This window comes from Prionailurus bengalensis, chromosome B1 (genome assembly GCF_016509475.1).
Source record: "Prionailurus bengalensis isolate Pbe53 chromosome B1, Fcat_Pben_1.1_paternal_pri, whole genome shotgun sequence".
In the NCBI taxonomy this organism is placed as follows: Eukaryota; Metazoa; Chordata; class Mammalia; order Carnivora; family Felidae; genus Prionailurus; species Prionailurus bengalensis.
The window spans coordinates 180,974,051-180,997,932 of record NC_057344.1 but is presented as its reverse complement, the minus strand read 5'-3'; the positions used below and the strand labels follow the sequence as shown (position 1 = coordinate 180,997,932).

At 35.2% G+C, this 23,882-nt stretch overlaps 1 protein-coding gene across 6 annotated transcripts in view; it reads left to right on the top strand.

Annotated features, from left to right (window-relative positions):
* PCDH7 (protocadherin 7) overlaps positions 1-23,882 on the top strand; it is a 422,884-nt gene that overhangs the window by 203,520 nt on the left and 195,482 nt on the right. The window contains exon 3 of one of the 6 annotated variants that reach the window (XM_043572817.1): positions 15,931-16,026. The exons of the other annotated variants lie outside the window; for them this stretch is intronic. Within the exon in view, the coding sequence (XP_043428752.1) occupies positions 15,931-16,019 (89 nt within the window). The 3' untranslated portion in view covers positions 16,020-16,026. The remainder of the gene's footprint in view (positions 1-15,930; positions 16,027-23,882) is intronic. 6 annotated transcript variants of the gene reach the window in all.

The following is a 23,882-nucleotide window of genomic DNA, read 5'->3' as shown; positions in this document are numbered from 1 at the left end:
GAATCCGAAGCAGGCTCCCCGCTCAGAGCTGTCAGCACAGAGCCCAATGCTGGGCTCAAGCTCACGAACTGTGATATCATGACCTAAGCCAAAGTCAGACGCTCAACTGACTGAGACACCCAGGTGCCCAGGGCTGAAAATATTTTAAGGAGAAGTCCTCATGAAGTATCTCCAATGTCAGAGACAAATGAATTATAGACTTATTCACTCCTTGTCACAATTTAACACCCAAGCAGAGAAACACCAGAAAAGAACAATATGCCATAAAGTGGGTAATCTACTTATTTTAAGGTTTATTGGAATGCTGAAGTAGTATTCTTATTAAGTATCTAAAAATAAATGATAAAAAAGGGTAAGGAAAATTGAAATAATAAACTACTACTTTTATGGTACATTAGTGCTAACCTGACTGTTCTGCATATTCATTTGCTTTGTAGAATCACTGAGGAAGGTAATATTATCTGCATTTTATAGATGATGAAACTGGGCAGAAGATATGTAAAATTATGGTTAATAACTGATAACACTAGGTGTTCAATACATAGTAGCTGTTATTATTTATCTTTCTTGCTTTTTGCTATTAGCTCCACAGGTCTATTTTTGCATTACTGCATTCAAAGTTCATGAAACTTATTGCAGCTAGTACAATTATTTCTATTTTAAAAACATCTTTAAGTAGAAAATTAGTTTTCTTTTATATTTAGTAGAAGCACTCATTTTTTTATGTAGTTTTGAGCAAATTATTGATCTTCTTGGGTCATTGTTTAAGGAAGGCAGTAAATCCATTCCTTACCTATTTTTTCAGGGACATTAAAAGAATCTTTCTTTTTATTTGTGCGATTTATAAAACACAATGCATTTTTTTTGTAATTTTCTAAAAGCAATATTGTATTTCATCATTAAAAATCACTCTAAATTGTGGTTTGACATAATTGTTGAGACCTGGGATCCTAAGTAACACAGTCAAGTGTTTATATCATAAAAATCAGGAAAAGGCTAATAGAGTGTTTTTTTCTCTTTAGAATAACAGAATAATAGACTCAATGTCATGAGCTGCTTAAAGAAATACAGTACTCAAGATAGGGTAAGGATTAATACCATGTGCTTTATTCACTGGTTAAACTTGATAGTTATATTTCTTATGCCTGTATCTCATTGGTAGTGCATTCTACACACACACACACACACACACACACACCCCTTCACTGCACCCTCTGCCAAGGTAGGGAAGGTGCTTCGCTCATTGGGATAATGAAAATGTGTCGTAAAATACAGCATTGGAAGCCTGCTTCTGGGGTTGGTCCCATGACTCCCAAAGACTGTAGAAACAAAGCAATTAACTTTTTAATTATGCAAACCATTCAGTAAAGTAAGCACTAAAAAGATGCTTCAACAGTTTGCTTCATACTGTTAATATTGCCTCAATAATGTTGAAAATTTCAAAATAAGCTCAAAACAGGCTAAGTGTATAAACTCTTACTAGTTTTTGTGAATGTACTCTTTTTAAGATAAATATAGGAAAATACTTTCATACCCATTTTGCTAACTTCAGAACTATTAAATTGTGTTAAATAATATGATTTTTATATTTTATAATGAAACTAGAAAATATCTTCATTATTTAAAGACTTGGGAACACATATTTTTAACTGCAACACAAGGCCCCTGACCCCCTAGGAAATATTTATCTCAAATATGCCTGTCATTTGATCTAAATTATTGAACTTGCTTAAACTTGCTTTAGAATAAGTAGCTTACTTAGATACGTGACAAATTAAGATAAATTGGAAAAGAATTTTAGATTCACTGGCATAACAAGTTAACGGGCATATATATCATCCATAAAAAAGAATTTCCAAATCCCTTTCACTCAAGTATTATATCTTGTTATATCTTTTAGTAGTAGTGAGAAGAAATGGCTTACAAAGGTAGATCGATGATTCGATTGGTGGCAGTATTTACAATATTGTAATTTGTTTTTCATGCTAAGATAAGAATATATATTTTTAATTTGACATATGGAATCGCTTCATGTATTTAGAAATATACAGACACAAAAGATGGTGCATATTTCAGTGTGACATTAAGTAAAAATACCTGTAGAAGCTGGCATATTTAATTCGCTAATGATTGACCTAGTCCTTAAGCAAGTGAAAAACCCCATCTGCCCCTGCTGTTTATTTTTAATTATCATATATGTTTTAACATCAGTGCCATGGTCTTTATTTCCTTCTATGGGAAGAAGGCAGGGCATTTCTGAAATGATTAAGGCAGTTCTCTTGCCTTGAAAGGGGAAAACAAGAACAGAAATGTAATATAGCTACATGGAGAGATGCCTGCCTCTGAGCTCTTTTCATTTTAGCAGGTTGAGAAATATTGCTGCATGTTATGGCTCAGACGCATATTCTTTCTAAACGAAGGTTACTGCCATTGATTTCAAAGAGCAAAAGGATCCATTATAATATTTTTTGCACTTCATTTAGCTAGTCTCCTGATGGATTGGACTTCATGAACTACCTTCTATTTGATGCACCTTCCTAAACAATTTTGAGGACAAATAATTTATTTTATGGCTCACCATGAGGAAAATTTGACTTCCCAGTTGCTGCGTATTTCAGATTTTCATTTTGAAACTTATAAGCAAACGAAGGAATCTCTGCTTGTTCACTTGGGAAACACGCAGAAACACACTCGTGCATATACACGCACCATCCCTGACAAGCTGGGCTGAGAAGACGGAAGCCTATCTTGGAAAAAGTTTGAGTAATAAATTAGGTCTTCAGAAAGATTTTCTTTTGGAAATGTTCTATTAGATTACAGTCAATAGTTTCATCGGCTGTAAACATGAAAGCCTCCTACAGTATTGAGACTTTATATTTTAAAATGAGTAATATGTTCTTTAGTAAAGTAAATTTATTTAAATTGCAAATAGAAAACTTGTTGCACATGTTTCTGTAATTTTGGATAATCTTCTCTCATTCTTTATCACGCCAACCTGGAATTCAGTATAATTCTTTAAATAAAACAGCAACCCAAAGACCATAAGGCTAACTTATGCCTAGAGTTTTCTAATGCCTTCTACTGCTTCTCCTCCCTCGAGAATAAGGTGTATTTCTATCTTTTCACTATACAGATTTTTGGACTGTAGACATTAAGTTAAAACAGCTGTATGTTAATTTAGAGCATCCTCAAATATCGCCTCGAGGTTATTTCACAGGATTGCTCCAATGTTTCCTCATTTCAAAATATCCTTGACGCCTAAAGGCTCGGTTCTCCTTACCAGAGGTTTTGTTTTTTAATATCAGCCTAAAAATCCTCGGGAGCACTTAGGCCTGGAACTACTCATATCCAGCAACAGGTCTCAACAAGAAACCGTGCCTGAGACCAAAACTGCCGGAGTTGGTATTTCGAGTTTCTGTTGGAAATGTAGGATAATCTGATGTAAATGTACCAGTTATTCACAATAGCAACTTCAGCATGGTGGCCTGTGAAACCCTTCGTGCTCTTTCTCTCTGCAGTAGCACACGGCCATAACTGCCCCCTGCTTCTGTAATGCTTGTTATAAGAAAGTCCTTCTGATGCCACTCGTAATATACCTTCACGCAGGCAATGCAAGATAGACCCGACCGGTAACCGAATTCTCTTTAATAGTGAATTGTATTCTTGTGAGACTCAGCAGAGTGATTTTCTTTCAGAGTTAAGGGTTTTATGTTGAAATAGTATTTATTTATTTATATTATTGAACAGTCTCACTGCTATGGCTAAGAAAATTGCTCCATAAAATACTTGGTAATGTAAATGTGAGAATGAAAGTTATATATCTGGTGATTTATTAAATTTATGACTTGTTGGAACATGACTGTCTCTATAAAGACATCGAAGATACACATTGGAGAATATTCTAGCAATGCCTTGTAAAAATGGGACGCCGTCGTAATTTGAAATCTCAAAAGCAGGAACCGGTGTTGAGGTATGCCTTCAGCATTTCTAAGTTTGCGCGACCTGACGTTGCAAATCTAAATTTGATGTAGGAAATTTAGGATGTGCGTTTAGTTTGGAATGCATTCATGTGTTTATCTCTTTTGATGTATGCTATTCCCTTACCTGTTTCGTTTATTGGCAAGGAATAGGAGGGTCAGTTAAGAGTAGGAAGTTAATTGGATTTATGTTAGAGGGAAAACAGACCAAGGTTGATGAACACAAGCCTAGATAGAATTTGAGACCACTGGTCACCCCAGAATGAGGAATATCGGCCTGTAGGCAGAGGAACTCAAGGCCATAACGAATGTCCTGGAAGTACGTTTGTCATAGTGAAATATCTTTAACTTTCTTCATTTCCTAGGAATTACTTTAAATGTTTTGGTCCACATTTCAAAGAGGATATATATATATATATATATATATATATATATGTCATAAACTTAAAAAAAGTTTTTATCATCACATTTTCTGAATTGATTTTGATTGAGACTCTCTTGAGAAATTTAGTGTATTTGGCCCATAAAATTTTTACTTTGAAAACGGGGATTTCAGGATTCTTTTTATAATAAACCCCCGTTAACGGAAATGTTAGCAGAATATTTGAAAGACTCAAAAAGGTTTAGCCACACAGTAGAAGAGTTTATGAAATTATCTTTTTATAAATAGAAAAAAAAAACAACAGCTAAATACAAAAGAGTATTTTGTGCTTTTTATGCAAATAGAATACACCGAGACAAATATTTAGTTTCTCCTTATGCACTACTCTTAAAATAGATATAGTTATTGTTTTTACAAGAAAATCCATGTGGCGTATGGTTTATTTTCAAGTCCCCTTCCCATCCAGGAAATGTATTACTTAACTGAAATATAAAAGAACATATATGTTGGGGGTGGTAGTGAAAGAACAGCTTCTTCACATATATTAGCAGACCCATATGCTGTTTATTAAATCCGATGCTAGTCAACCAATTCAGAGAGCTGATTGAAATAAAAGGAAATCAGCAAATTTGCAGAAGTATGAAAACATGTGCACGTGTACTACTCACGCAGTTTTATCATCTGTCAGATTCCTCAGGAGTATACCATATTTTTGTAGGCTTGAAATAAAACATTATGAATTCATACATATATAATGAAATAAAATATATGCTTTGAGGGAATAGCATTGCCCAAAGTTGACATTTTTGTTCATGTAATTTAAATGACAGTATTAAAAAGGGGGTTTTGTGTATTAACTGAATACTAACTTAGAGCATGCTTCTTATCTTTTTGGTTGTACATGAATGTGTTGAGAAGAAAATAATACCCAATTTTTTTCTAAGCATCTGAAATGTTTTATAGTCAAAGAACAACTTACGTTTTAAAAATAAATTAAAATACATTAAGAGCAGTGTGCAAGTATTTCAAATAAAGGATAGGGTGAACAGACTGTTTTATTTTCCTTCCATTTTCCTTCCATATCCATGAATAATCGTTCCTTGAGGTTTAAAATTATAAATAACAGTACAGAGTGGAGTTATTTCAACTTTACAAAGGAAATCATCCATTTTTTTTTCTTTTTCATATTAGTAAACTCAAAATGGCTTTGCATAGCTTCTGCTAATTTTATTCAAGACTGAAGCATTTTTGACCAAAAACATGTTGCCAATTGTTAGTAGATTATTACATTTATGTGGCTAAATTCACTCAGAATTGACAACTGTTGTTTGACTTGGCAAAGTTAGAATATGGTAGTTGGTACTAAAAGGAGAGAAGTAGCAAAAAAAGTTGTAAAAAAGAGAAATATTTCAATGAGGAAACTATAAGCAAATCATGCTATAGGGAAGGATGGTTTGAGTAAGGAGATTTTATCCTCCAGTTATCACTGAAGGTTGGTTACATCAACCCCTCCCATACAGGCATGCAAATGGGGACCAGAAAAATGGAAGTAAAAATTATCATCTAATATTTAATTTCAGCTGGTAGGATGGTCATTTGTAAGTCTGAGATGATTAGAGCTAGGTGGAGTTAGTTACCTGTCCATTCAGACATGGAGTTTTGCTATGTCTATATTTACAGTCAGGATTTGAGAGGTTATAAAGAGCATGGTTTGATTTTTATGATATGTGATTTTTCACGAGAAAATTCTCTAGAAAATGAACTCTAGAATTATGTGTATGTGTACAGAGTAGAAGTATTTATTCATTCATTCATTTATTTATTTAATATCTTACCTTCTAGACTTCATGCTACATGAAGACAAAGACCATGTTTTCATGTTTATTATCTCCAGCTACTAAGGCAGTGCCTGGCATAGAGTAGAGGTTCAGTAAATATATGCTGAATTAACTAAAGAGTAAATCAGTCTTCTCTCAGCCAAGGTCCACCCATGATTTCCATTGTTACCTTGGTTCTTATGCTTTATTTTCTTTGCTTGTTCTTCTGATAATAGTCTGTGTCGAACTAAGGTGGTGGAGAAATTAGTCAAAATGATTGGTATAAAACATACCACATCAGAAGAGGGACAGGCTAATCATAAAGTCTTTGTAGAGTCTTGCAAACATTCTTACTTAAAATCCACATTGGTGATCAATAGTGTGTACTACAGTTAATGATTATACATGAAATGAGATATTTACCATGTTTCATAAAGGTCTAAACCTGGGACATGGTGAAGAGTAAATGCTGTATTTCAATGTATATTTTTCCCCTGTGTCCTGGTTGATAGATCTAAGACGTATCAACAGAAATATTTACTTTTGTAGTTGAGATATTATTCTTTTTAGCAGTCTATTTCAAGGATCTTGAGGGGCGCCTGGGTGGCGCAGTCGGTTAAGCGTCCGACTTCAGCCAGGTCACGATCTTGCGGTCCGTGAGTTCGAGCCCGGCGTCAGGCTCTGGGCTGATGGCTCAGAGACTGGAGCCTGTTTCCGATTCTGTGTCTCCCTCTCTCTCTGCTCCTCCCCCGTTCATGCTCTGTCTCTCTCTGTCCCAAAAATAAATAAACGTTGAAAAAAAAAATTTAAGGATCTTGAACATCAAAGATAGCATCTGGATGGTACACACCTAACATAGGGAAAAATTATAATATTCTTTGCATGCCATGCTCTCAATAAAAGTATTTTCTAGATAAATTGACATTGACTAGTGGACTTTATGAATCTACTAGTTATCAGCTACAGGTTAAGAACATCACAATTGCTAGTTCAAATTATTCATACATTTCCCATATGGGATTGACTATATATTTATTTATATATTCATTCATTCATTTACTACTAAAATATAATTGAAATCTGACTTCAAAGACAACTAACTATAAGGTTCAGATCAAGGAGGCCCCTATATGCCACGGAAGAGACTGGTTAAATTTCTGTCTTAAGTAAATTTTCCACCATCTATGTTATTCTTGACGCATTTCATTCTATATTTGTGAAGATCCTGGAATATTTTGTTGTTGTTGTTGTGTTTTTTTTTTTTTTTTTCTAAAATGGCAGTTTGATTTACTTTCCACCCCCTGAGAGAAGATAGGATGACACTGGGTGGAAATCAAGATCGATGGGTTTGCTAACTAAGGTCTGCATGAGAAGTGATTCTCTGAATTTTCCAAGGTAGTTCTACTTATACTATTGCATTTTTTAATTTTTTATGTTTTTTAAATATTCATTTTTGAGAGAGAGAGGTAGAGAGGTAGAGAGAGAGGGAGACAGAGCATCTGAAGTAACCTCCATGCTGACAGCAGTGAGCCTTACGTGGGGCTCAAACTCATGAACTTTGAGATCATAACCTAGCCAACGTTGGACACTTAATGGACTGAGACACCCAGATGCCCCTGTATTTATGTTTTTTTAATCACTCATATTCACCTTGAGCTTGTGTAACAATTCTACTTCATTACTGCCCCTTCGACTCTTGTTTATAACTTCTATCCTCTCTCCCTCACCTCACTCTATAGTCTTAGCCTGGTAACCAGTTCATTATCCTTCCATTTGTGACCAAATATGGTATGTTACTGAATGTGATAATTAACTGTTACACGTGAATATACTTTACATATTTCATCTCACTTAATCCTTGGGACATTTTTTTTTTACTGTTTCTTTTTTTGAGAGACAGAGAGAGAGCAAACAGGGGAGGGGCAGAGAGAGAGAGGGAGAGAGAGAATCCCAAGCAGGCTCCACACAGGCAGCACAAGCTGACATGGCTCTCGAATCCACGAGTTGTGAGATAATGACCTGAGCCGACATCAAGAGTTGGACACCCAACTGACTGAGTCACTCAGATGCCCCAAGTGGGTCATACTATTACAGCTATAAATTCTTAATTTGTAGATTTTATTTGTTCACAGGAGAGCAAATTGTGGCTCACAGATCTTAGGTGATTTGCTCAAAGTCATGCAGCCATGACTGACTGAGTCATGAGTGGCTGAGATGGAGTTTGAAGACAATCTGTCAAACAAAAGCACCATGTTCTTTCTAATTATTACAACCTGCTGTGTCTCGTCGTGCCCCCCCCCCCCTTATTTTTCATGAAATGGTCTTAACCTCTTTCTTCTGCATCCCTCCCCTGCTGACCAATTTTTCCTTCAAAGCCCACTGCAGTTATGACCTCTTCTGTGAGGCCTTGTTGATGCTCTTGTCCTTAGCATTTTGTGTGTCACACATCCATATGAACATATATCCCAAACATATATCCCATAACAAAATCATCATGGGTGATTTTTTTGGTTTGAAAAAAATATGGTAATAATTTGTCATAAAAATATTTTATTTATGTCACCATGAAATGAACCTATTGTGGCTATTTTCAAAGATGTTTATAATTAATTATTTTTCAGGTGTCTTAGTTTAAGTTTTGAATATGATGAAAATCAATGATGATATATTCCACATAAAAACAAAAGCATTTTGGGTCCTCTACAGCTTTCAAGAGTTTAGAGAAGTCCTGAAACCCCAATGTTTAAGTTCCTCTGACTGAATCAGTAACTAGCACAGATTGAACACTCATTAAATATTTGATGAGCAAAATTGAATTATCAAATTGATATAACAACATTCATTTGCAGAAATGATTAATGTCTTACGTGAGGACTTAGGCTTTCTATAATTTTATAAGCTGACTCAAACAATTATAAGTTAGGAAAAGAATGAGCAAAATCCACATTATAATGCAATTTTACAGGGGCTCCTAGGTGGCTCAGTCCTTTAAGCATCTGACTTCATCTCAGGTCATGATCTCGTGGTTTGTGAACTGGAGTCTAGCGTCGGGCTCTGTGCTGACAGCTCAGAGCCTGAAGCCTGTTAGGATTCTGGGTCGCCCTCTCTCTTTCTGCCCCTCCCCCACTCATGCTCTGTCAACCTCTCTCTGTCTTTCCCTCTCTCCTAAAAGTAAATAAAGATTAAAAATAATTAAAAAAAATAAAATGTATTTTCACATTTTATTTTGATTTCTTGATTTCTTTTTAATATAATTTGTTGTCAAACTGGCTTACATGCAACACCCGGTGCTCATCCCAAGTGCCCTCCTCAATGCCCATCACCCACTTTCCCCTCTCCCCCATACCCCCATCCACTCTCAGTTTGTTCTCTGTATTTAAGAGCCTCTTGTGGTTTGCCTCCCTCCCTCTCTGTAAAATTTTTTTCCCTTCCCTTCCCCCATGGTCTTCTGTTAAGTTTCTTAAGAGCCACCTATGAGTGAAAACATGATATCTGTCCTTCTCTGGCTGACTTAAAATATTTTTACATTTTAAAGTAAACTTCAAATATTAATTATATCAATTGAGTGAAATCATGTATTAATTAAATTTAAAATTGTAAATGAACATTATTCAGTGCATTAATCAACAATTAACAGTTAGACTGCTGGTTTGCATAATGGACAGAGAGGCCCATACTATTTTTTTATGTTCATTTTGTTATTTTGAGAGAGAACGAGAGAGCGCATGGGTGAGGGAGAGGCGCGGAGAGAAAGGGAGAGAAAATCCCAAGTTGACTCCACTGTCACCACAGAGCCCAATGACTGATGAGTGGTGGTGTTCGATCCCATGACCATGAGATTTCATGATCTGAGCCAAAACCAAGAGTTGGACTCCCAAATGACTAAGCCACCCAAGCACCCAAGTGGGTAATACTACTATAGCTATAAATGGTGAAATTTATAGGGAGAGCAGATTTGTAAAACATTAGGAATTTGAAAATAAGCAAAATATCATAGATTTGCTAGAAGCTTTATATAATATTTTAATGCAACTAAATTTTGAAATTTTAATAAAATTGTCAAAAAATGTATCATAACTCCAGATCTGTATATGGCAAAACTCCCATTGTCACTATGAGAGTAAATTTTTAGGAAAGAGTGTGTAGTATAAAATAAAATTAATGAACATCTTCAGTTAAAGAGAAAAGAGCAAAAGGATATTTCATGTTTTTGCTTTAGAGTTAAAGAAATTTAAACATCATATGCTAGCATTAATACACCCTATTTTGAATGCATATATATCAAACTCATTTAAAATGCAATTCAGTATTAGTAGCTGAGGTTTACACTTAAATGCTTTTTATACTATTTCCTAATTTCTTCATTGTACAGTCATTTACCAAAGCTGGATTCTGGTAATAGCGAACATTTTTACTTAGCTGATTTATATTGCCCTTAAGCTATGCAAGCTATGCTTTTAAATCTTAGGAGTACAAAATATAACACAGGAGTCTAGAAACCCATTCTTAACACTTACTAATAAGAGCTAAATAAAAGATTAACAGCTATTCTTTTATCTTAAATCAGTTATGATTTTTACTGATTAAAATAAAACATCAGGTGCTGCCTACACAATACTATTTCCCCCTTTGCATTTTCTGGCTTTTCCTTCCTTGTGCTCTCAGTAGTTAAGTTTGACTAATAACCTCATTCAAGGTTTATATGTATAAGATATACATAATAAATGATAGATTTATAAAATAAGTACAAAATAAGATGCATTTTGCAAGGAGTTCATTGGATGATGTCATGTTTGCAAAGCACACATTTTTTTTAATGTATTTATTTTGAAAGAGAGAGAGTGAGTGAACGGAGGAGGGGAAGAGAGAGAGAGAGAGAGAGAATCCCAAGCACGCTCCATGATGTCAGAGCAGAGCTGTACATGGGGCTCAAACCCACAAACCCTGAGATCATGATGTGAGCCAATATCAAGAGTTGGATGCTTAACTGACTGAGCCACCCAGACACCCCTGCAATAGCACCATATTACGAATGCTACAAGAACAGGTAGTGTTCCTTCTGCAAAAGTTTTCAGGTTCCACCTCTCTCCATTGCCCGCATGGGAGATCTTAATCCTGTCACGCCAGAGTGAGCACAGACAACTGGGCTGGCCTGTCCACACGCCAGCCCTGCCCATATACACTACGGACACTAACATTATGTTTATTAAAATACCCTTTTTGATCATTATTTAGCCTCTATTAGCAAGAAAGAGGATGAAAGAAAATCAGAACCATCTCCTTGCCCAGAGCATGGTTTCCACAGTGTAATACACTAGACTGCTCATCTTCAGTAGAGACTTTGGGTAGGAATGTGCAAGACTGTGGGGAAGTTATAGAGTTAGACCCAGAGCTGAAATATGTTTTCTAATTGTTAGAAAAAAAATTTTTTTTTTTTGTTTTCTTTTTTTTAATTTTTTTTTCAACGTTTATTTATTTTGGGGACAGAGAGAGACAGAGCATGAACGGGGGAGGGGCAGAGAGAGAGGGAGACACAGAATCGGAAACAGGTTCCAGGCTCTGAGCCATCAGCCCAGAGCCCGACGCGGGGCTCGAACTCACGGACCGCGAGATCGTGACCTGGCTGAAGTCAGACGCTTAACCGACTGCGCCACCCAGGCGCCCCGAAAAAAAATTGTTTTTAAGATGGACCTTACAAAGAGGATAAGGAAAGCAATAGAGTTATCAGGAATGTTTATGCAGTGTGGTAAATAGTCTTTTCTCATATGTCCTTGGACCAGACACACTGGGGTTTTGAGAAAAGCTTAAGACATTAAATAGAGAACAGCAGTCTCACGGGCCAAATTAATCTTATATTGATAGATGTGTCTCTTCAGCATATCAAGGTGTCTTCTTCTTCTTCTTCTTCTTTTTAAGTTTATTTGTTTATTTTGAGAGAGAGAGAGACAGGAGGGGCAGAAAGAGAGGGAGAGAGAGAATTCCAAGCAGATTCAGCACTGCCAGTGAAAACCCCAGCTTGGGGCTCAATCTCACTAACCATGAGATTATGACCTGATCTGAATTCAAGAGTCAGACACTTAACCTACTGAGCCACCCAGGCGCCCCCATCAAGGTGTCATCTACGCTTCCTTCCATTGCACTGTCTATTCTGGTTGGAGTCACTTCAGACCTGCCAGCACTCAACACCCTCCTTTCCACATAATGCCTTTGATTGCATCAGCTTTCCTTCCTGCAAGCTGCTTCTTTCTTCTATCCTTTACCCTTATCCTACTCAGTCTTTGAGAAGAAGCTCAGCATCTGTCTTGTCAAAGTTTGCTCACCTCCCCTCTTCTCTTGTAACTTCCAGGTGCTACAAAGTTTGACCCTTAGTTTTGATCCCCACCTAAAGACTGGAATCCTTATGTTTATGAACCAAGACTTGTGCCTTATTCTTCCGTGTGACAGTTCAACATTGTGCTCTCTGTGCTTACTTCACTCAGTCACACGCCCATGAGTGTGTGTATCTTTTTTTTTTTTTTTTAAATTTTTTTTTTCAACGTTTATTTATTTTTGGGACAGAGAGAGAGCATGAACGGGGGAGGGGCAGAGAGAGAGGGAGACACAGAATCGGAAACAGGCTCCAGGCTCTGAGCCATCAGCCCAGAGCCTGACGCGGGGCTCGAACTCACGGACCGGGAGATCGTGACCTGGCTGAAGTCGGACGCTCAACCGACTGCGCCACCCAGGCGCCCCGAGTGTGTGTATCTTAATATCAGTATTTCTACCTTGATTATATATTTTTCCAAAAATAGAAATTAGGAGAGGCTGACTTTACAATGGGCCGACCCATGGTATTCTCTCTGATGTCATTGTTGTTCCACGTATGTGACAGAGAATCCCTGTCTTTTAGGAAAAGCAGTCTCATTAAAACCCTCTAATGTCAATTCTCAATAATAATTACACATTATCTTTCTGTCAACTTTTTATTTTCATTTTTTATTCAGGTGAAAATCTAGCTTATATCGTTGTCCATAAGCAGATTCCTACCAAATACCCTCTTAGCGCCAGAGATCATTTTATTCCCCTGGCTTCTACCTCTTACATATAAAGAAAAAATAGCTCTTAATTTTGCATTATTTAATCCATAATGTTCCCTTCTCCAGTCCATGAATTCATGACTCTAAAATTCCAGTTTGGGGCGCCTGGGTGGCGCAGTCGGTTAAGTGTCCGACTTCAGCCAGGTTACGATCTCGTGGTCCGTGAGTTCGAGCCCCGCGTCAGGCTCTGGGCTGATGGCTCAGAGCCTGGAGCCTGTTTCCGATTCTGTGTCTCCCTCTTTCTCTGCCCCTCCCCCGTTCATGCTCTGTCTCTCTCTGTCCCAAAAATAAATAAACGTTGAAAAAAAAATTTAAAAAAATAAAATAAAAAAATAAATATCTTAAAATTCCAGTTTAACCTTTTCAGTTACTATTCTATGTGGTTACAGTTATTTATAAACTCAGCTATTTATAAAATCATTTTATATTACTTGTTACATCTTGAAAAGTTGTACTATTAGTGTTATTTTGTGTTTTATGTGTGTGTATTTATTTTCCAAAATTTCTCATAAGTATATCTTTGGCTATTTTTGTATCTTCCACAGTATAGTGCTAATTTTCAAATCTATTACATCATAATAACCTATCCTTCCCAAGGTCTAAGGAAGAATTTACTATATACAAAATCCTTAGGGTATTAGGAAGCCACAAAAAAAAAAAAAAAAAGAATACTGTACTTTATGCTGCATGCAAGAACCTTATAACAAATTAAGAGCATGTGGATCCTTTTTCTTCTGGCTTGCGAAATTCCCACATTTGGTTCTTCCAAAGACAAAATGATGATTCCAAAATACTCTTTCAGGAATATTTAAATATAGGAATAATTAGGTTTATTTTTTTTCCTTACTTTGATATTACTGGAATATGTAGGTTTTAATTTTAAGAGGGAATTTAAGGTTTAAAATATTATGTGAAATAACAGTATTTTTAAAATTAAATACAAAATTTGAAGATTATGAGAAAAAACAAAGTTATAAAAATATGTTTAAACCTATCAGATACAAATTAAATTGTCTACTTTGAGGTTTTCTTTTCTTCTTCTTTTTTTTTTTTAATTTCAACAGGCCTAGACTGCATATGCCTTCAGAATTCTTTGATGCTAATCTCTTATGATAACCAATTAGTTTCTAAATTTCTCAATTCAAGGGCTGACTAATACTGTTGCCTAATCATTAGGTGGGTCATGTTACTTTAAAAAGAGATGATGGCTAATAGTAAGCAGTGTGTCAAGAATCAGAGGAATTGAGAAATTGGAAAATTTGGAGACACCCTGTCTAAACAAGATTAAGATAAAACCAAAAGGATTATCATGCTTCTAACCCCTCAGATCTTTGTGATAGCTGCATTCCTAAATGTCAGGATTAAAGGATAGAATCACATTCAGAATGCAGACATGTATTCATGAAAATCCCAGTCTTTAGACAAAAATTCAAGAATGTCCCAACCCGTCCATAATACACTAAGAAACGTATTGGGGTGAGGAGTCAATGTTTTTTTTCACACAAAGAAAAATTAATTCCTTCCTATTTTTCATTTTCTATAATATTTTTCTTTTCTGTTTTACTATTTTTTTTTAATTTGGAATTCAAATTTTAGAGGAGCCTTGATTCACAACAAAACTGAGAAAAAGGTACAGAGATTTCCCAGATACCACCCCCTCTCCACACATGCACAGCTTCCTCCGTTATCAACAACCCCACCACAGTGGAATACCCCTTATTTTCTTCATAAAACTGTGCATATCTTTTTACAAGTGTATTTCCACTTTGTATAAAAATGTCTCTAAATAGTGTAAAACAGTTACTTTTCATAGGTAGTGTGTATCTAAATACAAACCTACAAAACTAAAGATTAAAAACAAATACGAAGAACAAAATCGAGTAGCAGTGTTTGGTTTTCAGGTGCGGTATGATCTCATATATTGGTATATGAAAACAATCACTATTAAAATCCAACTTGTTTACCATTATCAACTGTTTTTAAACATTTCCATTTTACTTCTTTTTATATAACTCATATATTTACTTTTTAAAATGTACATATGATCAAGATTAAATCATGTCTACAACATATAATTAGAACGTAAGCCTTTTTTTTATAAGTTTTATTAGTTACACCTCTTGCAGTGCATAGGAGTTCTAAGTTTAATTCTTTTTTATTAAATTCTTTTTTATTAACTTAACAAGTTGAAGTTGTTTTGATATCAGAACTACATCCCCTTAGGAGAATGTAAGAAAGGAAGTTGGTTGGGAGCCAGTTATGTAGCAATTGGGTAGAGGCAGAATGAGGAGATGATAATGACCCTGCTGTGTGTTGGAAAAATACGTATATGTTTGATATTGTTTATCTTATATGGTTTTTTTTTTCTTAAACCTGGTGTAAAGAAAATCTATACCCAAATATCAAAGTGAGAATAAGATAGTACTATTATGTGTAGTAGCTCCCCGTGTCCCTAGACTTGGAAGATTTTGGTCGTAAGAATGTGCCCATTGACAACGTTCAATATACCTAATTTGCACAAGTGATTCTTGAAATTCGTCTAGATTTTAAGAAAGGAAAGAAAGGAAAAAAAATCATAGTTTTTGGAAATTGTTTTATTGGCCAGGTCTATGGATGGACACCATTGTGTAGGGACTGCTGATTTTCCCTTTACATATTTCCCCATCTCCCTTCCCCAGGTGTTGCTGCCATCACTACCTTTCCCTTCCTCCCCTTTCCTCATGGCAAGACGCATGGAAGAAGAGTGCTGTTAAGGCCTCTCCATTAAGCAACAGGTATGGCGGTTCTCATGAAGCAGTGAAGCTGCCCCTCTCTGCGTTCTCCATTCATAGTGTCTCTCTTTTATATTTAGAAGACGCAAGTATACACCACACAGAGTCTCCTGATGTGGGAGAGTTGTTCGACCTAACTCTGTATTTACACATTTCGGCATGCTATGCATTTCAGAATTCCCTGCGCAGTTAGAGGTTTTGTTTTGTTTTGTTTTTTAATGAAAAGACTACGGAAGAATTAATGATACAATTGTTGGAAAAACGTGTGATGTGGGTTCCTCAGCTCGTTATGTAGGAAAGAAATGGAACTTGTATGTTTATGCCACTTTCAGCCTTACACGAACAATATATATATATATATATACACATATATATATATACATATATATGTGTATATATATATTGTATATATATGTGTATATATATGTATGTATATATTGTATATATATGTGTATATATATATTGTATATATATATGTGTATATATTTGTATGTATATATTGTATATATATATGTGTGTGTATATATATATACATATATATGTATATATAGCGTACCTCTGAAAACTATACTATACAATGAGAATGCTTTGGTGAATTTTTACTCATAATTCAATTATTTTCACATTTGGATTTTCAAAAGCATGGTAATTATACTTACTCACTTGGTTCTAGAAAATTAGGTATAAACCAGTTCAAACAAATCTAAATGACCCACAAAGCTTTGGTATTCAGATGTGAGAGCCAAATGTATTTTCATTGCTTTCCGCAGAACTTTTTTTTTTTTTTTTTGGTCAACTCAGCTGGTGGCATTTGAGGGAGCTGAAGGGGACTGTTTCCTTCACCAGTCCCAAGATCACCTCTGTTCAGCCTGCTACATTTTGAAAGGAGCTAGGTCCCTTAGGGCTCAAACTCCAGCAGAGTCATAACCTATAACACATAAACCCTTAGTCATCACAGGAAAACACCCACCTTCTTGATTTCCTTTTTCACTGGAAGAACTGGTCCTTCTAGCTCCTGCAGGGGCTTGTTTTGAGGATGTGTCAGGTTCTGCATTACACCCTGACTCTATGGGGATGTGACTAGAACACTACCCCTAGGGTAGGAAAATTATTGGCAGACACTTTAAAACAGTAAGTGTGTCTATAGGTGTGCATGTGGGTGGCAGCATTATTTGTGATATTCTTTAAAGTGGTAGCATAGTCAAGACTTGTTTGTGTCAGTAAACAGAGTAAACCATTTTGATTTACATCCATTTTCTCTGATGCAACCATTAGTCATTGAAGGCTGAACCATTAATCTTCATTCAGGAACATACGGCCTCTTATCTGACAAAACTCTGAAATCATTGGTTGTCTTTTGTGATCTTCCTTCTGCACATGGATATTATCTCTCATGTCCACCAGCCTTCACATAACTGGGTCTCTCCATCTGGAGGGCCCTTCAAGCCCAGCTTTGTTTGGAAAGCTCCAACAATAATAGCAGACATGTAATGAGAGTTTAATAGGTGTCAGGAACCACATTAATGAGCTTAATCTCCATTTTCTTAATACAAACGAGCATAGATTTAGATATTATTATCATCATCCAAATTCAGTGGGAAAAAAAAAATGAGACTTGGAGAAATCTAAGGTGGCAGGGTCACTGGTTGCTCAGAATTGGCTAAAGAGGGATTTGCCTTCTGTAATTTCTCCTGATTCTTCCTAAGCAAAGTTGGGACTCTGAGTTATGCTCAACTTATTGGAGAACAATGATTTCATCTTATGTTTCAAGAATTCTTCTATGTCCCAGTGTTTGATACCCAAAATATATCGGGCAAATGAGTGAATGTTTACAAAACAGTCATCTATTTTTTTTTAACCTGCATATGGACCCTTCCCCACATCCATACTTCCCTCCACTTTTTTTTGTTCCCCTTAGTGTTTGCTTCTTGACCATTACTAACTTCATAGATTACTCAATATATGAGTAATATAGCATACAAAATAATTCATTGTTTTCTTCTAAATACGGGACCTATAATTAAAAACTAAATAATTGCAAAACAATTACACATGCAGAAAAAGGCTAATTTAAATTTTATGAAATTTCCCAATTCTAATGTTAAGAAAAGAAGTGCAGGTATACTTGTATCTCATATAGAAAGAAGAACATTCAAGTAACATATTCTAAGGTTTTGAGAAAAACTAACCAGAGAAATTCTTTTTTACATTATAGGAAATAAAGGAAATGTACACCATATAGGAAAGAGTCTTATCAGTTTACAAGAAAAGAAAGGAAAAGAAAAGAAAAGAAAAGAAAAGAAAAGAAAGAAAAGAAAAAGTGGAGATTAAAATATAGATGAGATTAACAGGATTAACCAAAAAGGGGGAAAAAAAAAACAACTTTTTTGAGAAAAAAGAAACCAAAAGATTCTGGAAAATGAAAAAAATGGAAAAGCAATAAAAAATTGAAGGAAACATATCGTTGAAAACCACAGACATTGAAAGGACTTTAAAAAAATATATGAAATAAAACTTGGAGGGAAAACAAAATCAATGCAGGAAGAAAAAAGAACTTTATTTATGAATTTGTGTTTCCTTTATTCTTAGAAAATCCTTTGAGGTAAAAGTGCTGGAAAGAAAAAGAACAAGTTAAGACATGTTGATTTGTGAACACTGTATATTTCTAGGACTTTTTCTGTGGGAATAGTGCTTTTGAGAGCAAGATAAGGGTTTAAGCATTAACTTGGAGTATTTAGAACTAAAAAGATTGTGCCTGGAGAATACACTTGAGCCAAGGCTTGATGGAAAATTAGAATACAAATCAAAATATCCCTCCTCACCATACTATCTGTCAAGATAACTCTAGAATTAATCAATATATTAGCTCTTTGAATATAGGCATAATTTCCTTCCTTCCTTTGTTCCTTCATTCTTTCTCCCTCCCACTTTCTTTTTTTCTCTTTCTTTTGTTCTTTCTTTCTTTCTTTCTTTCGTGGAGTGCCCAACACACAATCAGTGTTTGTTGAATTAGTCATGGAATTTTGAGAGAGATTATGGTCAACCAATCTAGACTTAAATCGTGCATGCCTCCCATAACACCATTACAAGAAAGACTCATCTCTGCTTGAATAATTTCGGCGACACAAAATCCAGAGGTAGCCCACTCTGTTTTGGTACATCTTTAATTCTTGACTTTCTTCTTATATTGAGCCAAAATCTGTCTTCCTGTAACTTGAATCCATTTATCCTGGGTTTTCTCCTTGGGAAAACACATAATAAGTTCGGTTCCTTTTCCAAATGAAAGTACTTCCAAGACGTAAATTCAGACAGACCCTCCATCATAATGTCCACATGTATAGTGTGTCTGTATATATTATTTGCTAGGTTACAGCCCAAGTTTTGTAATTGCCCTGTGCCGTTTGGTTGTAAATCCTTTTAGCATTCATTTACTGCACAAATGCTCTTTTATAAAAGAAGGAATGCAGGATGGGTTCCCACAGTTTATATTCTCATATTTGGTTGATTGGAAGAATTTAGAAAATCCATTTGAATACCTTCAGGAGAAAAACAGGAGGTTTAAAACTGCATAGGGCTTTGATCTGAATTTTTACATTAATAAAGGTGTGGTTTAGATACCATATTGTACAGTAAAAAATAACATAAATATCACCGTGTATAAAAGGGCTGCAAAAAGATAAAGAAATGAATTAATATGTAAAAAATAACATTTGATGAAGGTAAAAGAATTTTCAGTCTTAACGTTTTATTTTTAATTGAATACCTATTTTGGTTTGGTTGATGCCTGAGATGGATCTTTCCCTAAAAGCCCATTCACCACTCTAACAAATTTGGCACTAAAAAAGAATATCCTTAAGTGGATAATGATATCAGCAGATCAGTGGAAGTAAAAGACAAACAAAATAAAATCAAGACAAAACAAAACCCATTTTTCTCGATGAAATTATTGACTTTAATGACTAATAATATGTGCTAACATGTAATAATATGTTACACAGAGGTCAAAGTAGAAAAAAATAAGACTGAAAGTTATTTAAAGGATTCTCTGTCAGATATGGACTTTCCCTAATAAAAGTTACAGCAAAGTAAAATTTCATTTATGTGAAGTGTTCCTTAATGCCAAATTGCTGTCAATGTCCCTTGGTGAGTTCTATTTATGAATAGATTATGGCACTCTCTCAGAGGCCCTGCACATCTGACTTTCAATGAGTGCCTACATAGAATATATGGCCTTTTCTAGAACCTGGAAATTTAATTAATTTGCTGGCAGGGAATACTTTTTTATGCCACATGGCTTTTCCCTGACCCTACCCAAGATTTCCATTTTCAAATGTGCTTCATATATTATGAACCTATATAATCTTAATGAACATTTTCCATATGGTAATTGTAATGTTTGACTTTATATTCTTGAAAGCTCCAATGCCTACATAAATTCTTTCTCTTTAATACTAAATGTTGCTTTGTCACTTGTGTGAATATATGTCCCTCATTCTGCTTTTCTTAGATTCAATTCTGAAAGCAATATCCTTCGGTTATTTGATTATATGTAAGGTTCTTAAGCAATATTCTCAAGAACAGATGACCTCTATCTGCTTTGTTTCTCACTGCTATTGCAGATGTGTTCTATTTGCAACATACCCAATTTAATATCTTTCACTCTGTCTTTTAGTATCTTAGAAAGAGGAGAGTAAAATGCAGGATACTTGGATTAATCACTTAACATCTCAAGACCTCATGTATTTCACTAAAATGTGGAATTTGACTAGCTCATTTAAAAAGTAACTTCCAACTTTTTACAGAACATGGAAGACTGGGAATTTTAGAAATTAGAGTTTTGTTCTAGATTTGCCAGTAAACTATATTTCATTTCCCCAAGACACAGTTTCCTCATCTTTAAAATACAACAGCCAGTGATATCAGGGATATAATCTTTAGAGATAATATGTGTTGACTTATTTTTCTTTCTGGAGCTTTGTCTTGAAAATGATTCTGAGAATTGTGCTTTTAAAAATTGATGAATCCAAGGTGCCTGGGTGCCTCAGTCAGCTGAGCATCCAACTCTTGATTTTGGCTCAAGTCATGATCTCAGGGTCATAGGGGGGAGCCCTGCGTGAGGCTCCTCACTAAGAGTGGAGCCTACTTAAGATTCTCTTCCTCTCTCTCTCTCTCTCTCCCTCTGCCCTCTCCCTTGCTTGCATTCCCTTTCTGTATAAAATTAAAAAAAAAGGTGAATCCAAGAAAATTCTTGGTGCTCTAAGGAAGATAGGTTGAGGAAAGGACCACCATCTGAGATATTTGGAGGACTTTAATGCAAAAGAGACACAAAAGGTTGAACTCAATCTTGTGATTATTGAGGGCAGAAAGAATGCCAGTAGACTTAAATAGGAGAAAATTGCTTCCATAAAGGTGAAATTTATTGCCTTATGAAATGTTAATAAAATCTGCTTCATAGAATAGTCTGTGTTCTGAAATCTGTATCAGTAAAGATGTTGAAACTTAGGCTGCATGGTTAACTTCTCAAAGCATTATTAAAGGAACTCATTCATAAGACAGCAAGTTAGACAAAATGAATTCCAATGCTAATGGTCTGTGATTACATGGTAATTGTCAGACATAATAATAGTGATAATTCTGACTGGAATTTGGTAACATAAGTCTCAAAGATTTCATTGGAATTTGTGATTGAGAATTTTTAATACAAGTCATTGTAATTTTGAGACAATGCTGTAGTGCTCTAAAGTGCTTTTATCCTACCAATGCTATTGTTCTGGAGAAAAAGTCACTAATTTTTTATTTGTGGAGCCATCGCTTCTTTTGTATCTGGAGACTTTACCTTCTATCCTCACTGCAAATGCTCTTTCTCTATTGCAATGTAACTGACTATGAGAGCCATTGTGATAAAGACGAATAGAAAAAGTAACTTCATGATTGATTGTCTTCAATTTTATTAAGGCGTGGAACATAAAGCATTCATATAGAAACCTGAATTATTTTATCTGCAAGAGATTATGAAAATTCCTCATTTTGAAATCTGGTTAAGAAAAAAAAATGCGTAACTTCTCAAGGTCATACGGTTAGTGAGCGAGCTATGATCCAGATTTCCCCGAATCCCAGTATGGAGGCAACAAAATTTATTGCAGTAGCTTGCTTAAAAGTATAGATCTTGGTGAGTTGACACTTTCTTTTGTGTCCTTAGATGCACTAGTTATCTTGAATCAGCAGGATGAAATAGGAAAGCAAACACACAATTTTATTTATAAGATACAGAAAAACACTAGGTAGTGTAGCCTGCTGTGTTCCTGGAGGGACATGGAAGTTGGCATCCTTTTGTAAAGCTTGACATTACAAACATTCTTTGTAATCGACTAACAACTTTTGCCAGAAGTGAAACCAGTCAAAACTATATTCCAACTTAAAGTCAGGAGCGGCATAATATGATCTTATCACCACTATTTTGTGGCTGGAGACACCACAGTATGCAACATCCCCAGAGTTTATAGTCAATAGAGCAGAGCGAGTTAACCAAAGATTTCCAATCATAAGCATTAATGACTCAACCATCATTATTTAAGCTTGCCTGTCCACTCTAATCAGGACAACAGGCATCAATTAAATAAATAGAACATCTGATTATAAAGAGAATTGTTAACACAAGCACATTAGCTGGTCGTAATAGGATATTAGCTAATTGGCAGGGGCAGGGGCAGGGGGATGTCCTTAGACGCCATAGTGCCTACTGCTCGGGATTTTAATTCTTTGCGAACTTTGTTGAGCATAGCAACATGATAAGCAAAAGTGTCTGAGTAATGAAGAAAATGCAGACAAATATTTTCAAAACAACAAAAACCATGTAGATCTAATTTTGAAATTGTGCCAATTTTGTGAGGTCACAGAAACCTTAATCATTATGCTAAAGTTTTACAGATCTCTGTGTTTATAATGAAAGCAAAAAATGAGATTGGGAGGGCTGATGGTTTTACAGACGTGTTTTGGATTATTTAATTTAATGTTTATTTACAATAAGGATCATATTATCAGTGGCTTTTTTTTCTTATTTTCGAACTGGCTATCAAAAAGGCTTCAAATTTGTGAATTAAACAGGTCCTGCTTAGTAAGTATATTTTAGGATATCCATAAGACATTTTCTTCCAGGAGACTCACGTTCTAATTGTATCATGGAAATCATCAGAATAGTAACTTTCAGCTCACTCACGAATTTGCTTTTCTGCAAAGTCTGCTGGGTTGCAATAAGTTAGGGGAGAATATCCAAATATTTTTGGCTTCAGCGGGAGTGAGAAAAGAAGCAGGAATCAAATAATTTGGTTGTTTTGCAACACTTGAAGAACTTAAAAAAAAATGTGATTATGCCTCAGATACTGAAATCATATGCTGCACTGTGATAGGTAGAAGGTATTTCAATAGAAAGTAAAGAGAGAAGGAAATAGATTAAAATTCAGCAGAACAAGCTACATGTGCGTGGAAAGAATCGTTAAGTGAAGGAAGAAGGAAACTCCTGGTAACCTGCCAGCCTTCTTTGATGGCTCCCTGGTTAACTGGGCAGATAGGCTCATTTTTACATTTCCAGAATATGTGAGTATTATGTGAACATAACATCATATCAATCTATATCATCTATATCTATATCTATATCTATATCTATATCTATATCTATATCATCTATATCTATATAATATAGAATCTTTATGACAATCCAGGTTGCCTTAATAGGGGTATCAGGATAGTATACATCACAAAAGAAATACATCCATGGATATTTAAAACTACAGTTCATTATTTTAGATTTAAAGAGTAATGAAAATTTAGAAAAGGAAATGTATTTTATGTAACAAAAGTCT